We start from the raw sequence: 16026 nt of genomic DNA, 5'->3' as shown, positions 1-16026 counted from the left end.
GAGACTCCAGTAAGAATTACTTCAGGTCATGGTATATTTTTCCCTGAATAGTTTCCTCCAAATGCACTTGGACTACAGTAATGCAGAAGAATACAGGAACCGCTCCCAGATCAGCCCATCGTCCAGCTGCCTCCCTTCTGACAAAGGTCAGTGCTGAATACTTCAAGAATTATTTTGACGGACAGGTTTTGGGGGCACATTCACCCAGAAAGACACTTGTTTATTTTTCCATCGACAGCTAGTAATATCCTGAAACCCATTGTCTTTTGTAACTCTATCTAATTTGAAGACAAACAATGTCTGTATTTTTATTTAATAAATCTAATCTTTAGTAAAAATAATAATAATAATAAAACAACCTACCGCTCTCTTGGTATCAATGATTTTCAGTGGTAATGAGTTCCACATGCTTATTATGCAGTGTAATAGAAATTTATATGACTTTAACTAGTTTTACGTTTCTTGCCTTGCAATTCCAATAAATAACTTCTTGTAGTATGGCAAAAGAAATATCTGCTTTATATTCTGAAAAATAGTACTGTATATATTTTTATGCATCTCTAGAACTCCTTTATATTTGTTTGCCTTCTTTCCAAGCGAGTCACAAACTTTTCCATTTCTCTTAATAAAGAAAGCTTTCCACACCTCAGCCTAATTGTGTTTTCTAAACATCTTCTCATTTTCTTGTCACCTCATTGAAATATAGGGCAGTCAGAAATAAACACAAGAAATCAAGGAGGAAATAATGACATAAAATAGATATATATAATGGCATTTTAACATCCAAATAATGTCTTTACCTCAGATGTGGAGGAACGGGATACGATCACCCTAAAATTGCTTTTGTGACAGATGCTCACGTGCACCGAACTACACCTCAACTAACTTTATCTGGCAGCACAAAATTCCATATAGGATCCAAACGTACCCAGAACCAGGGTGAATACTTGGGCTGTGAGCCCATACTGAGCTCTGTGCCACTGTAAGCACGCACATACTTGCATGAGCTGCAGCAACTGCAATAATTACTAAGAAACGCTCCTCCCCTACCTATCTATATGTTTGTCTGACTTTGACTCCTTCTGCACAATGAGTAATGGCTTTCACTGAGCAAAATACGCACAACAATGTAGAACTGCATCTTAAACTGCTATGGGATCCTCAAACTGGAAAGCACCATTATAAACGTGTTCACTGCTTTCTATTTTAGATCCTTTAATGTTTCAGATCATTAATATCTGTTTCAAGAGATGTCCCAAGACATCCCAAGATAACACTTTTGACACTGAACTTGGTTAAAAGGACTAGTAGAAATATTCAAGTACTGCTTTTCCTTTTATAGAAAAAAAACCCATATATGTATACATGCATATACGTATGTATAGCAATTTGTAGGGCAGAAATTTTATTTTCCTCTATGAAATTGTGGCACATAGCTAAATAATAATATGATCTGATTAAATATTCTAATCCAGTTCATTTCTGACTATTAAAGTAAGACTAGAGACCACAGCACTTCTGCAACACTGTAAACAGTTGCCTAAAGAAGCGAAGGATCCTGAAGTGGTGGGAAGAAATAACTGCTCGGGTGCAGAACACCCCCCTCATTCCTGCTGCTGGTGCTGTGTTCTCCCATGTCACACTTACTAACCCTACGTAATCGTTACAAAATACTCTCTCAAAATAGAGCATTTTCCAACTCCCAGGATCTTCTTTTTCAGTTTATGCCACAGTGCAGCGATGATGCCTAGAAATACAGTGAGGTAAAGCATCTTCCTCAAGTATCCTGCAGGCACCAAAACGTGGATTAAAACTCAGCTGCCTCACAGCAAAGCCAGCCGTTGGTGGGAACTCACATCGTTTACAGTTTCATCACAACGTTTCCTATCCACACACACCCACAAAAAGTACCCAGAAAACTAGAAATTGTAAGTCATAGCTTTTTTTTGTCCCTGTTCTCTCTACCACCTCGCCTTGAAAGCAAAGCACACAGGCGTGCTTTGGATAAGAACAAACAATAAGAAAGATGCATTTCATATTCAAGAGTACAAAATGAAACAGCACCGTGACAGTGCAAGGCAGTTTTCTAACTCTCCTAAATTAGCATCTTAATCAATAAGCAGGGAGCTGCAATGCACTGCAAAATAGAAAAGCAGCATGACAACATGCAACAGAAGCAATCTTAGAAGTTCACAGAAACATAAGAAGAATTTTTAAAAAAGAGAGTGCTGTGTTTCCCCCCTACACACACACAGTGCATGTATGTGAGTGATTTTATTTCCTCCCTTCCCCTGATGCAACTTTAAAGTAAAAACATTAATTAGAAAAACTGAGACGGTCTGATTGATGACAACATTGAAAATTTAGAACAAAGGCTGACAGAAATAACCTATTCCACTTGGCAATTACGGCACTTAAATATCGTGCAGTGTTGCTAGACACCTGTAAAATCTCGGTGCCACGAGATGTATTTCTCAGCAGGGAGGACTGCAGATTTAGCAGACTAAGCAAAGGCCTGGTAGCCAACAACTCCCGACTTCTAAATCTGGATCCAAGTGTGAATTGCTGGGTGATGCTAGGCAAAAATTTATCTTACTTCCAGCTTTCCATCTACCGTCTGGGTGAAGAAAATTGTTAAGGATTACAGCAGGGTTAGTAAAACGTTTTGGAGACATTAGCATTTGCTACAAAACATCAAGTTTAATATTATGGGAAATGATGTTAAAGATTATGCTTGTGGATCATACAAATGTAGAAGAAGGACACTCAAAGTTAAGGGGTTTACAGGATTTTCCTTAGTTTTCTATTTGATGAGTAGTCACTGCATTAAATACAGTAAGGGTGCCTTACAGAAAAGCGAGCAGTTTTAACATGGTTGCCTGCTGTAATAACCTTTTTTATTATTAATACAAGCTTTGAGGAGAGATTAAATAAGAGAGTCACATATTTGATTTTCTTGCATTACAAGCACATAGCTAAAATCACCACTCAGGATTTCCAGTATGAGGCAGTTTGTGCCTCATAGAGATAAGAATTAAAAAAAAAAAAGGGAAAAAAAAGATATGCAAATGTTTCTGTTAAGTTCTAATTATTTTTTCCCCTGCAAACAACAAATGCACAAATGCCTCGCATTTTCTAAAGCCAACTTCCCCTCCTGACTGACACTGCCTGTTCTTTATCATCCCCTTGTAGACACCTCCGCCCTCCCCCCGACTCCTTGGGAGCAGTATTGACGGTGCACATTGATTCTCTCTCTGCAGATATAATAGTTCTTTTGCTGCTGCTGCTTATAATTATAGCAATGTGTGTCACTCAGTAATAAGACATTCAATTATTCTTGGCCCCGTGAAGTGTAACCCTTCAACTCATGAGACCAAAATCTAGGAGCTTCAGCCCCCCAAAACATTATTCTGTGGGGGTTTTTTTTAAACTTTGCCTTGCAATACCGATTCTCACTGGCCACTTCAAACTGCAGGAGTTTCACTGCACGGAACTGCTGCCAAGCTAACACAATCAGTCCCCTCAGCAAAGAGAAAAAAAAATAAATCTGTTTTCCCACTAAATACATTTCCATCCCTCTACATCATAACAACGCTAGCTAATTATAAAGAAACAAAGTTGTCCCGGAGTTTGACATGAAATGGGGGAAAAAATTAACAATGACGTAACAGCACTGGCAAGAGAGAATTTTAAAAGCGATATGAACAATCTTTAATCTTTTATCGACAGATTTCCTCTAGGAGACTTCTTTCTGAAAGGCAAAAATCACTGCGTTGTCCCTGCTAAAATCTCTTAAAATAAAAAGAATTAACTGAAGCTTACCTGTACTGGAATGTCATATTTGTAATTTTTATCTTTATTTCCTCTCCGTGGCGAATTTCTCCAGTCATTTCAAAGAGTTTGTTAGCCATTTTCTCATAAACTTTGGCATTCCTTTTAGTTTGTTTCAGCTCATCAAAAAATTCTTCCCAAACCAGCATTAAACCTCTCATTTCTGCATCAGTCCAGTTTCTGGCCCTCCTGTGTTTCTCAGTCTGAGAAGAGACAATGTAACTGGGAATTTCTGCTGCAGCCATTGCTGACTGACCTAAAAGGGTTTTAAAAGAGGACACTTAATATAGATTGAGTTTTTAGTTTAGGTTTTTTGTAGTGCAAGACATGCATATGTGGATAAAGAATTTGAATGACAACAGAACATATGAAACCTTTTTGCAACAGCTTGAAGCTTGAGTGCACAAAATGGGGCCTACATCTGACAGGCAGGAATTTAGTTAAAAGCTTTTAAACAGAGAAACGTCATTTTGATGTCACGTTTCCATAGCAACAGAGCAACTGCATAAGCTACAACAACAAAAACCTTTTAACTGAAAGCCAAAGAATCAGGACAAAGTTGACAGGCCATCAATATTAAAGCTTTTAAACACTTCAGGTTTAACAAAAAAAAGATCTATGCAGCCTTTGAGAAGCTACTTTTAAGTTTCTACTTCTTTTTTAGCTTTCCCTTACCTTTTAGGCAGACAATCTGCTAGCAGGGGGTCATGGTCGCCTGAACGAGCTTTTAAGTTGCGCCTTGACAGACTCTCTAGGAGGTTGCAAGGACTGAGGCCATGTACACAAAAAAAAGGGGTTTTTGCAAAGATATTCTGCAAAAAGCTTCAGCCAGCTTTATGAAAACTATACATCTCTAAGCTAATAAATGTTTAAGCAGGCAGGCTCATTAAAAAGGAGCCTGCATCTGGGTTTGAGAACATGCACAAAATAGTATTTAAGTGTTTAAATATAGAGAGAAATGTATATACAATTTCAATACAAAGCCACTTCTTTTTTTCCCCGAGATGTTTTGCTGCTGATAAGCACACACTGCAGTCCTGTCAGTATGAATTTGCCTTTGTAGGTATGTATTACTGTATGTGTATTTTGTATTCCTAGTAATTTAGATGCTATTTATGCAGCCTGTGTTCTGCCTTAGGACTGCAGCAGAAGCATTTCACCTGCTTTATGGGGAAGCTAAAAGGATTATTCAATGAGTTAAAAAAAGGCTGCAAAATGCTTAGAACTGTGCATAAATTGCTTTGCTGTAAAACAAGCATTTTGAGCTGGTTTCCATATAGGGCTAAATTCTGCCAGCAGTTATAGCAGAGAAGCACTGCTTATTCATTATACTAAATATTGTGCAACACAAGCAGCGGGCCAAATTCTGCCCCCGCTTACACTCGTGCAATCTGACAATAATCTTTCACAAAATAGTGAGATGCATGAACTGCATTAATTCAAGCAGTACGACCGGCTAAAGAGAAAGATGTTAATTTCCTACAGTCCCAATGTAACTGTGTTATGTAAAATATAAATAAATAAACCACGGACCTTTCTTATTATTATTTTCTGTTTCAGCATATAACAGCAATAACGACCTCACTGCAGGGCATTTCCTGAAGATTAATGACAGGCAGGGGTTAATGGCCTGAGGCTCACCCAGTCAGTCGTTAATCCCCAGGAAATGTTCTGTGCCTCAATCCTTAATGCTTAAGTATCCTATAAATTGTAAGTCTTCTCATAACCACATCCTTGATCTTAACAATAGTTTAAAAATGCACAGCTTGGTTTGCATCCTGGAGATGGCAAAGAGAGCACATAATGTTCCTAAAAGGTACACTAGTAAAATTTGTAGTATCGTTGCCTTCTTTCTGTTTTATTTATTCTATTGTTTATTACAAAAGGCACAACAGCATACCGTAGAATGGGGGGGGGGGGGGGGGGGGAGAATCACATATACTGTACATAGGAACTTCCACTGATCCAACCCTGAACATGCCTCTGTCAGAAATATACCTGCTGAGTCACTGGCTTCCTCAAAAAAAAAAAAAAAAAAAAAAGAAAGAAAAAATCCCCTAGCTTCCAAATAACTACTTTTAACTACTAATATGACAGCCTAGCAACTATTACCTTTAAAAATGCGTAAATAGCAGCATATGTTGTGATGAGGATCTTGCATGGTTTGTCTCTTGGGTGGCCAGCTGGGAGACATCACATGATCGGGGGACAGATGGTGGTCAGAAGAGGATCAGCTGGTGACACGTTCATTTTATTAATTTATTGTTTTGTTTTGTTTTGAAATTCCCATCACTTAACCTTCAGCTCCATGCAGCTATGTTAATAAAACCATACCAAACTCGGCTGGCTGCAGTTGTAGCCAGTAGCTGGGGATCACCAGGACAAATTTAAGGAAGCAATGCAGTGTCCGAGAGGAAAACACCACCGGTCTCGTTAGAGCGCTGGGTCTGACTTGGGACCAATGCACGCTACTGCAAAGCCAAGCTTGCTTTTCAACCTTTAATCACCCATTAGAGGTTTGTTTTTCCCGTACAGACTTTAATCCACCTAGGTTCTGAAAATGCTGATTAACACCACTGAAACCCATAGCATGATATATATACATTGTAAAAACCCCAAAGATACCTAAGGTCTCTGCTTTTAAAGATTTTTTTAATCCAGTTTCAAGCACGACAACCAGGACAGAGTGGGAGAGAACCTGTCCAGCTGCAACAAGTTCTTTCTGTGATGGTCCACAACTATTCCTTCCCCTTTTCATCCACATGTGCCTGGCATATGTGCGGCTGCTCCCTGTGCTCTGCACCGTCTGCTGGGGCTGTGCCCAGCCCCCGGCCCCAAACCCAGGATCCTGTAGAAGGGGGGCGGTTGTTTCCCTGTACAATTCGCATCTCTTAACTTTTCTATATGCTGTTTCCTATTACTGTAATTGACAGATTGATATAGTGGTATAGTGCTATTTAACATCTGTTAAATAAAAGAAATGCTTTCTAATAATACCTCCCTTATTCCCCTCCCCTCAGCACCAGAAGGGAATCTAAGTTTCCAGGATTCAGGTTTTATCCCCTCCTCTGAGAAAGTCGTTGATATTAATTATAGAGACTCCGCATGCCTCCTCTGCCTCGCTGAAGCATATGTGCCAAGTGGTTGATAAAGTGACTGTTTTCCTACGCAGAGCTGAAAGCAAGGAAAGCTTTTTTACCCCCAAATAATCCCTGCAGTCCTCACCAGAACCAGGGGAGGAAAAAACCACCTCTCCAGGCTGTGCCTCTCTCTACTGATGTTCTGCAGATCTGCGCAGTCCCTGGGAGTCGCCAACCCCTTGTCCTGGCCCCTGAGCCAGGAGAAACAGCGAAGACAGGACTGGCAAACCTCTAGGGGAAGAGCAGCCCTGTTGCAGCGAGAGTGCTGTCCCTCCCCAGGATGAGGGTATTAGGAGGAGAAGCTACGTTAGCTGCTTCTTGCCCCTCTCAAGCTAGAGGCCAGTCAAGATTCGTCATCTACCTCAAAGACTGGCTGGTCACCAAACCCAGAGTAACTGCTGGCATGACAAGCTGCAACTCTGCCAGACCCAAGGCACCGATGCACCTGGTGCTGACATCCCTCGCACGCTCTGCTGACGTCTCCGCTGACAGCAGAGTCCTCCAGCATCAGCCGCCTCCAGACTGAGGACAAGCCTGGCACTGAGTGCCCCGCAAGCAACTGAAGCTGTAACTGTTCTCATCAATGAAATAAGGATGTTACTTCTCTTGGAAACCAATGAAATACATAATGGAGCTTCTGAGGACACCTTTGTAGATGAATTCCCTCTGTAGGAGAAAGCTGTTCTCCACTCTCCTGCTCACCCCAGTCCCTCCTCTGACAGGCACCACAATGATAAGTCTAGAAGATATTCTTATGAACACCAACCTCAGTGGGCTTGAGGATCTCACTCATACCCTTCCTTTTAATGCACACCTGCTCCTAAGAGCTCAGAGGAACATGAATTTAATGATCCTCTCGCAAATCTGTTCTTCATATCATCTGTCTAAACACCTTACCTTTTTTTGCAATCATTATATATCAGTTTGAATAATAGCTCTCACAGCTGTTCCACCTTTCATGGTGATCTCTAAAGATAACAAACCCCAAACAGGGTAGAAGGGTTTCTAATTCACAGATGTGAATCTAATAAAGTTCACCTATAAATGTTTCTATCACAGAGTTCAGACAACTCCATTAATCCTAGCATATCTGTTGACTGTACTTCAAGTCATCTGTGCTAACCAACTGCACATACAGCCTTCAGCTTTGCAAGTGTGGGTAATGCATGCCAAATAAAGCTTCCTTTCGCCAAGTTTTAGGGAAAGGTGTTTTCCCTTGCGTTTGCAGGGAGGTAATGGCCCTAGTCAGTCAATTACCAGACCTCAACCCACAAACTGTAAGCCATTAAACTGTGATTACAGAAGAGCATGTCCGATCCTGCTGATGGGGATTGTGGTAGGAGAAGTCAGGCAGCATCTTCTTGGCAAATCAGAATGTATTCCATTACGACACAATAAATTTCTGCAACTTCTTCTAAATGTACCTCTGTGTCTGAAACCCAAATGGGCAGCTGCCTATAGAGGTGCTGACACACAGGTCACTGCCTATTTGGATTTCAGAAATGGAAGTACATTAGTTGTGGTTCAGGTATGTCTTGAGACCAATTGGTCTGGTCCCAATTTTAGCACTACTGGCAGCAAACACCCTTTTAGGCAGCAACTCTGAGCAGTGACACTGGGAGGAGGAGGTCCCTGCTGGAGGGCCATCAGAACTATGCATCACCCCTCAAAGACACAAGTCCAACTCTCTAAAACACATGGGTATTTCATTAGACCATCCTGTAATGTCTTGATTACATATAACTCAAAAACCAAAGCTGCTTGCACCCTTTTGTGTCTAGGGCAAGCTCTTGAAAGCAAGGTTGTCCAAAGCACAGGCTTGTCACTGCTCCTTGCAATCCTCCAGTCTGGCCCACCAGGAGCGTTAACACATGTGGGCAATAACAAATCTTGAAATTGGATAGTGGCTGCAGAGCATGTGTTCATCCTCTGGTTATTTCAGTGCAGGCACGCCTTGATAACTCTGTTTAAAAGGGTGTAAAAGTACGTATGTGTCTGTTTAAAAATAAAGCATTTGGGTTTGCATTGCAGTGGGATACTATGTTTTAAGTTCAAAAAAAGCTGTCTGCACATGTTGGGAGGCTGTCTCCTGCCCCACATTTTGCCGTCCACCAGGCTAAAATGCCCACTTTCTAAAGTCTTACTGAAAATGATGTTTTTAGTGTCTCCGATTGCTGCACACTGCAATTTGCAAAGAGGGATAAATGCAATGAGAGAAGAAATGCTCTTCCACTGCTTCTGAAAAGCTTGGCCAGAGGAGATAGGCAGGGAGAGGCGATCACGGAGGAGAAGCTGCCTTCTTTTCCCATCCATTAAATCAACAGGTCCATGGCAGTGAAGCTGTTGTGCTCAGGAGAGTGCTGGAAACCAGGAGCTCACCCTAAGGTAGGGAAGCGCCTTGCAGACAGGAGGGCTGGGCTTGGGAACTCTGATGAGGTCCATGCACCCTTCCGTCTGCCGGTCTCCTTGGGTGATGGAGTCATGTGGGTTTGTGAAGGCTCAGAAGCTGTAGAAAACCATAAGGGTTGTGAACACAGAGCCATCAGGTCCGTGCTGTAAAACTGCGCACGCACCACAGCTCATGCTGTCCTAATAACTGTGAGGACAGTTTAACAATACAACGGCACTTGTAAAGGAAGCAAAAAGCTATCCAAACTGCGGGAGGTCCTATTACAAAGACAAAAATAAAAAAATATTCAGGCTGAGGAAGTACAGTAGGTGTCTCAAGATACATTAAAAAAAAGGGACAGTCCCTTTCATCAGAGGGTCTGCAACCTAACTGGGACATGCCACAAGGGAAACAAACAGGACAGACCAGGAGGGACAAGTGACAGCAATACATTACTGAGCAAAGACCATCGCATGGTTGAATAGCTTTTATGTACATCCAAAATAAATAATACCTGCAAAGAAATCTGACAACAGAAGCTGGTGCTCTGGAGGAAGCTGGCTGAGGGGAAGGCATCCAGACTGACACGGGGCAGAGAAAATTTTGATATGTCAACATTTAGAACAAAAAGAACAAGAAAAATAAATGTTTCCACACAAATGCCCTGCCACAGGGCTGTCTGTGTGGCAGGTTTCCCTGATGGCGGAGCGGTGCACCAGGCAGCCCAGGAGGATGGTGGTCTGAGAAGGTGCAGGTCAGCTGGAGGAAGCTGGAGAGGTTTTTTATTTCATTTTGCTAGACTATGTCCTGCTTGAATTTCACTGTAATCAGAACATTTCCCAAAAGCATTTTGATCTTGCTGAACTGGCAGATTCTGACCAAAAATACCTCCTTTGCCTATTTTAGTAGTAACCATGGAAGCCAGCTTTGCACAGACATTCAGCTGGAGAGAGAAGGATTGCGAGAGACAGCGAGGTGAATGCAGACAAGCTGGGAAATGGGGCTTCAGCAGTTTTTGTGGTCAGACCAGGAAGCATTAGCACAGACAAGGGGGAGAACTGGAATTATGTGGGGCTTTAGAAGAAGGAGCTCATGGACTGCAGGGAGCCCAAGGAATTCACTGCTTGGAGAAACCAGGTATAGACTGGTATGTTGGTATTAATCAGATTAAAAATTACAGTACTAAGAATTTTTTTTTACTTACTTTGTATTTTTTTAAGTTTAGCAGAAACACAAACACGCTACAGACCCTAGTTCAGCGTACGGGGTGGGGTGGGGGGGGGGGGGGGGGCAGGAATCCCTTATGTCCGGAAGTTACAAATAACCACTCCCAAAACATCTGGCACCTACAATATATGGAGGCAGGATGCCAGACTAGATGGACTTTCAGTCACACATGTTCCTAAATTTTCAGGCATACAGGGAGAGACAGGCAATATTCTTAAAAATTTAGTTACATAGTATAGAGAGCAAAGACATCAGTTCTACAAGTGCCATACTCGTAGTTCAATTTATAGCAAAGAGAGCGGTTCTGAGATTTGCTTACTCTTAAGAAATCATTTGCAGGTCCTTAGCATATGGAACAACCCTGCAGTACGTAGTATCAGACATACTCCTCTTCTGGTAAGCAAGCAACAAATCAGATTACAATGAAAATCACTTAGTTCCCAATGAATGGTTTCCCAAATCCCACTTGAAAGAAATTATTTTGGCCCTGCTTACTTACAGGGGTTAGTCAATAAGTCCTCCTGCCCGTGTTTGGCTTTTAGCACATTTTAGCAAGCTACGTGCTGGGAAGTGTCTAGTTCATTAAAAACTGCTCCTAAAATGCTATGCAAATATTTCTCTTTTAGAAGTAAATTCCTCTGAGAACCTGTTCTAAACAGTTCGCTTGAGACATAGACCATGATTTAATCCAGTTTGGATTTGAGATGTATCACAAAAGAGGAAAAATAATCCCTGTTGCACAGAAGTCTGCCCCGTGCTGAGCAACGTTCCCACGACTCAGCATGGCAGGAGAAAAACACCATGTCACGAAAAACCAGATGACGGCAGCTGGTTTGACCGTGGTGCTGCTGCTGCTGCATAGGGCATTGTTTCCGCCCCAGCAAGAATTAATGCTGCTGGTGTCATCCCTTGCTAACAGCAGCGTAAAAGGTAGCGATATTTAAATAAATGCTTGAAGAAGATTATTGATTCATTGATCCATTAGCGAGAAGCCATGCCCCAGATTCAAACTGACGAGAGCAAGCCAAGCACAGGGAGCTTGGCACTGGCACAGGACTCCAGCTAAGCAAGTTTTTGCACCGTTGTGGTAGCAAGCATTAGAGCTGCGTTGAATAAATGGGTTCTAGCTTGCTGTTCTTCCAGAAAGGAGAGCGGTTTGGGCCCTTTTCCAGCAATCTCAGAGAAACTGCAGTGCAAGTTGCTGGCAATTCCCTGCCAGAAGCCCAGCCTTGCCGCTCAGAGCTTGCTACTAGCTTGGCAGCCTGCTGCATCCACCTAGCAGCTGTTTGCATCCCCACGCTGTCTCTGCCTGACTCCCTGCCAAGGCCCATGATGGATGCAGGGAGGCTCCGGTCCCCTACCGTACCCTGCCCTCCGCCCGCAGCCATGCTCCAGACGAGCCCAGCAATTACCCCAAGGCAGCCGGAGAATGCCTCACACCGGCTCGTCTCAGTGGGGGACAGCGGTGGGATTAGGTCCTGCTGTTCTGCAGTTTGATTAGCCACAGGTTTTGAAAATAAAGAGCATTAAAAATTGAAGATGTCTGCCAAGTCGAGAAAGACAGGAGCTTCTCCGACTCTCCTTCTGCACTGCTGCTTGGAGACCCCAGACTACGCCCAACTGCAGGCCTTTCCCCTCGCAAGGGTTCGCTCAGCTCTCCAGTCCCGCAGAGGAAAATTTACAAGATTTAAAAAAAATATTTCAGATAAAATATTTAGAGCACAGGAGATTTTCGTATCAGTTCATAAAAGATTTAAATACTAAAATGTAAATGGTGTTTTGCGTATTATTGCGAGGCAGCCTCAGGAATGGAAATTTGAGAAAAGTGTTGCAACCTATAAAGTTCAGACGATGCTCATAAAAGACTGCCTGATCCAAGAGCTGCCAAAAAGATAAGTAAAACCAAATTCACCAGCACCGCTGTAATAGCCAAAGAGCTTATCTGCTTAAGTGGTAGCTAATGGAAGTTGAGACCGTACAAGAGGTAGCTGCCATTTCTGGGACAGGCTGCCAGAGATGTCAGCCATCCCACAGCATCTCTGTATCCTTGCATGGGAAACGCGTACTGCTTTCAAGGGACCGAAATGGAAGTATCACACAGCAGGTTGCAGTTGGTCTTGACTTTATTCCCAGTGCCGTGCTCAAAGTGTTTCAGGGGAGTTTAGTACCCCATCAGAGCACTACATGGAAAAGCTGCTATCCCCAGTGAAAACACACGGGGTTTCCAGTAGAAGCATGTGTTTCCATGTCATCCCACGGAGACTGTGCAGCCGTATGGCCTGTCAAGTCCTGTATGGTCTGTGTTTGCAAATACTTCCCCCAAAAGGATGACTTCTGCCTTTGTGCAGGTGATCCACACAAATTCTTCAGCTACCAGGACACTGAGTTGCAGCTCCAAGACAAACACAGTATTGGGAACTTAAGCGTTAGTTCTCACATCTCGTGATACGCAGGAGGACGACCCGTCTCAACGTAGAAAGGTTTATTGTGATATACATATAACATTGCCCCTTTTAACACAGAGTGGTTCGCTGGTATTTGGGATCTTGTGATTCCTCTTGGTTTACAGCATGCACAGTCTGGTTCCCTGGACATCCCAGGGACAGCCAAGAGGGGTCATCTCCCCCTCTCACATCCAAGCGTGCCCCTCCAGCCGGCCTTCTGCCCTGGGACGCCATGTGTCCTCTCGCTGCCGTCACTGTAAGTCTGTACTGCAATTGCTTTTATGTTCCTCATTAACTCCTGGCTTTTTCCAGCTGTTTTTCCCTCTTTGTGGCTCTCTGCCGTTTATCAGACACAGCTCTGCTCCAAACACTCTCCAGCCACCAGGGTTCAGTTTATATTCCAGCCTTAGTGTGCTCCTCCGATCCGGGCACTAGCTTCTGTTGTTTCGGCGATCACTAAACCAAGGAGCATGTATTTGCTTCCTCTCTTGGCCTCAGTGAAATGCTGCCAGCAAACCCATCAGCCCACGGATCAAAGAAACATTTTCTAGCCATCGCACACAGGAGCATTCTGGCCAGCCTGAGGAAGTCCGTCTGCCTCCTTTCATAAGTTCTCCTGAACTGATGCACACCCACAAACCACTTCTGGATGCAAACTTTTCCACGTCCAACACCAGCTGTCCAATACCACCAGTGATTTTAAAATCCTCCCCGGTGCTTTTCATTCAACACAGCATTCAGTGTTGTAAACCAGAGGATGTGCCCTGAGTAAGTGTAGGTCTGTGTAGGAAAAGCAGCGTGATTTGCTTGCCTATAAATACCCACTGCAACGTGGGTATTCATAGTCATAGAATATCTCAAGTTGGAAGGGACCCATAAGGATCATCAAGTCCAACTCCCTGCTCCTCGCAGGACTACCTAAAACTAAACCTTATGACTAAGAGCATCGTCCAGGCACTCCTTGAACTCTGACAGGCTTGGTGCTGTGACCACTTCCCTAGGGAGGCTGTTTCAGTGACCGACCACCCTCTCAGTGAAGGACCTTTTCCTAATGTCCAATCTGAACTTCCCCTGATGCAGATTTGGAGGCAAGCAAAGCTAATACTGCCAAAAGGAGTGACAGAGTACCTGCCACCATCCATTTCTCTGCTGAGTAGATCATGTGAGTGCAATCAATAAGATTAGTTTAAATTATGGATTAACTGGACTCAGTTCACCTGCAGCAGATTAGCGAGCACTCAAATGACTCTTTTTCAGCAGCAAAGCTGCCTCCAGTAGGTGAGCAAAGATTATTCTGCACAGTAACAAAACTGAAGAGCTACAGACCAGATTTTCAGTAGTGCAGAGCCTACCTATTTCCAGCCAAACTCCACAGGGGGCTGGGCATACCCAGCATAAATAAGAAGCCTAACCCAGATATTTAAGGGGGGAGTGCAGACCTAAAACGTATGGAACCTAAAACCACACAGATGCAGGAGACATCCAGCATGAAGATGCAAGTACAGACAAGCTGTCCGAAGGCAGTCCGTGGCAGATGTGAATGGCACTAGGGATTTCTTATTTTGTTTCATCCCTAAACGTTCAATAGGCAGATTTCTGCATAGCCACAAGGAGTACTTTTGGATCCCCATGTTCTAAGCAAATCTTCAATTGCTCAGAAGGTTGGGATTTTTTGGTTATATAAAACAGCTTTAATGACTGTAGGACCAGAGAACTTCTAAACAAAGCAACAAGGAACCACCATCTGACTGCCGAGAAACAAGATAAACAATTTACAAAAAACCAAGCCAGTTCACAACACAGTATCTCATTCTCTTTAATAAGTGGCCAGTGTTTTTCATTTGCTGTGCAAACAGAAAGCAATAGTGCGTTTCCCAAGGGAGACACTCTTGTGCAACTGTTTACTAGAGGCAATCGGCCAACTCCAAAGGACTTAGGAAGTCAGACCTTTTCTCCCCCATCTCACCTTACTGTAAAAGGGTACTGTAAAAACTACTTGGACTGGCTTTAGGTGCTATTTTGCTGTGGATTTAAAAAGAGCTCAACAGCCTAATCCACAAACCTTCCCAACCAAGGGCAGAACAAATATGACTGCTTCTTGTCAGCATCTCACTAGCCATATAAATGAAAATGTTCTTCTCTGCTAATATACTGCAACTTTAACCCAACAGTGATGGCTTGCATGCTTGAACGTACTGTTTGCACTGACTCTTCTCCCACACTGTCTTTAATGCCCCGTAGCAATATCCCAGTGGCTGAAGCCACTCAAGCAGACCAAAAACGCATCACAGGCAGCAGTCAAATATTCAATGCTAGCGTCATGGTTTTCTCCATTTGCAACATCTTTCCTCTCTGCACACTATGCTTCATGATAACTGGACAGGCAGATTATATTAAAGCTCATGCATACCTTTTCAAATGATTTCTCATCAAGTCTCAGCGGGAACTAATTGAAGATTAAACTAATCATTCCTTGAGGCCTCTTACGGAATGTTTTATCACTTTTTGTGAATACATTATGGAGAACTTCAGTGAAGTGCTGATCTGGCAGGACCACTGAACACACAAGCTGGAGTGGCTGGACAACGCAACACACATCTGGGAAATGAGGACTTGGGACATCCTCGATAAATGGGACAGGACAAACCCTTATCCATTTGTTCTGGCTGTAAAAACCAGTCTAGCAAAACCACGATAGTAAGTGTTTTCCAAAATATCATCCTGCCTTTCTGAAAACAAAGGAGCAAGTCTGACAAGAGCTGTTTGACATTACATGAAATGTTCCTGATGAACTCTCTGATGTTCTCTGCCTCCTGAAATCTGGAGAATACCACGACACCCAGCCAAAACCCAGCTACCGTAACTCATGTTGCTCCCTGCTTTAACCTGCTTCCACAATAGCCAAATTCTTTCATCAGCTGATCTGCAGCTCCATCCCTGACCTCTGATCCGTACAGCACCTCTCTGGGTATTGTACCTGGCTATCAGATAACGA

General features: G+C 43.0%; 1 protein-coding gene across 1 annotated transcript in view; it reads right to left on the bottom strand.

The window, feature by feature from the left end:
* Positions 1-16026, bottom strand: part of MSANTD1 (Myb/SANT DNA binding domain containing 1) — a 35407-nt gene that overhangs the window by 17493 nt on the left and 1888 nt on the right. The window contains 1 exon segment of the mRNA XM_050896565.1: positions 3823-4087. Within this exon segment, the coding sequence (XP_050752522.1) occupies positions 3823-4087 (265 nt within the window).

The sequence above is a fragment of the Gymnogyps californianus genome, chromosome 4 (assembly GCF_018139145.2).
Source record: "Gymnogyps californianus isolate 813 chromosome 4, ASM1813914v2, whole genome shotgun sequence".
In the NCBI taxonomy this organism is placed as follows: Eukaryota; Metazoa; Chordata; class Aves; order Accipitriformes; family Cathartidae; genus Gymnogyps; species Gymnogyps californianus.
The sequence above is the reverse complement of the archived record's forward strand: the minus strand, read 5'-3'. Positions and strand labels throughout refer to the sequence as shown.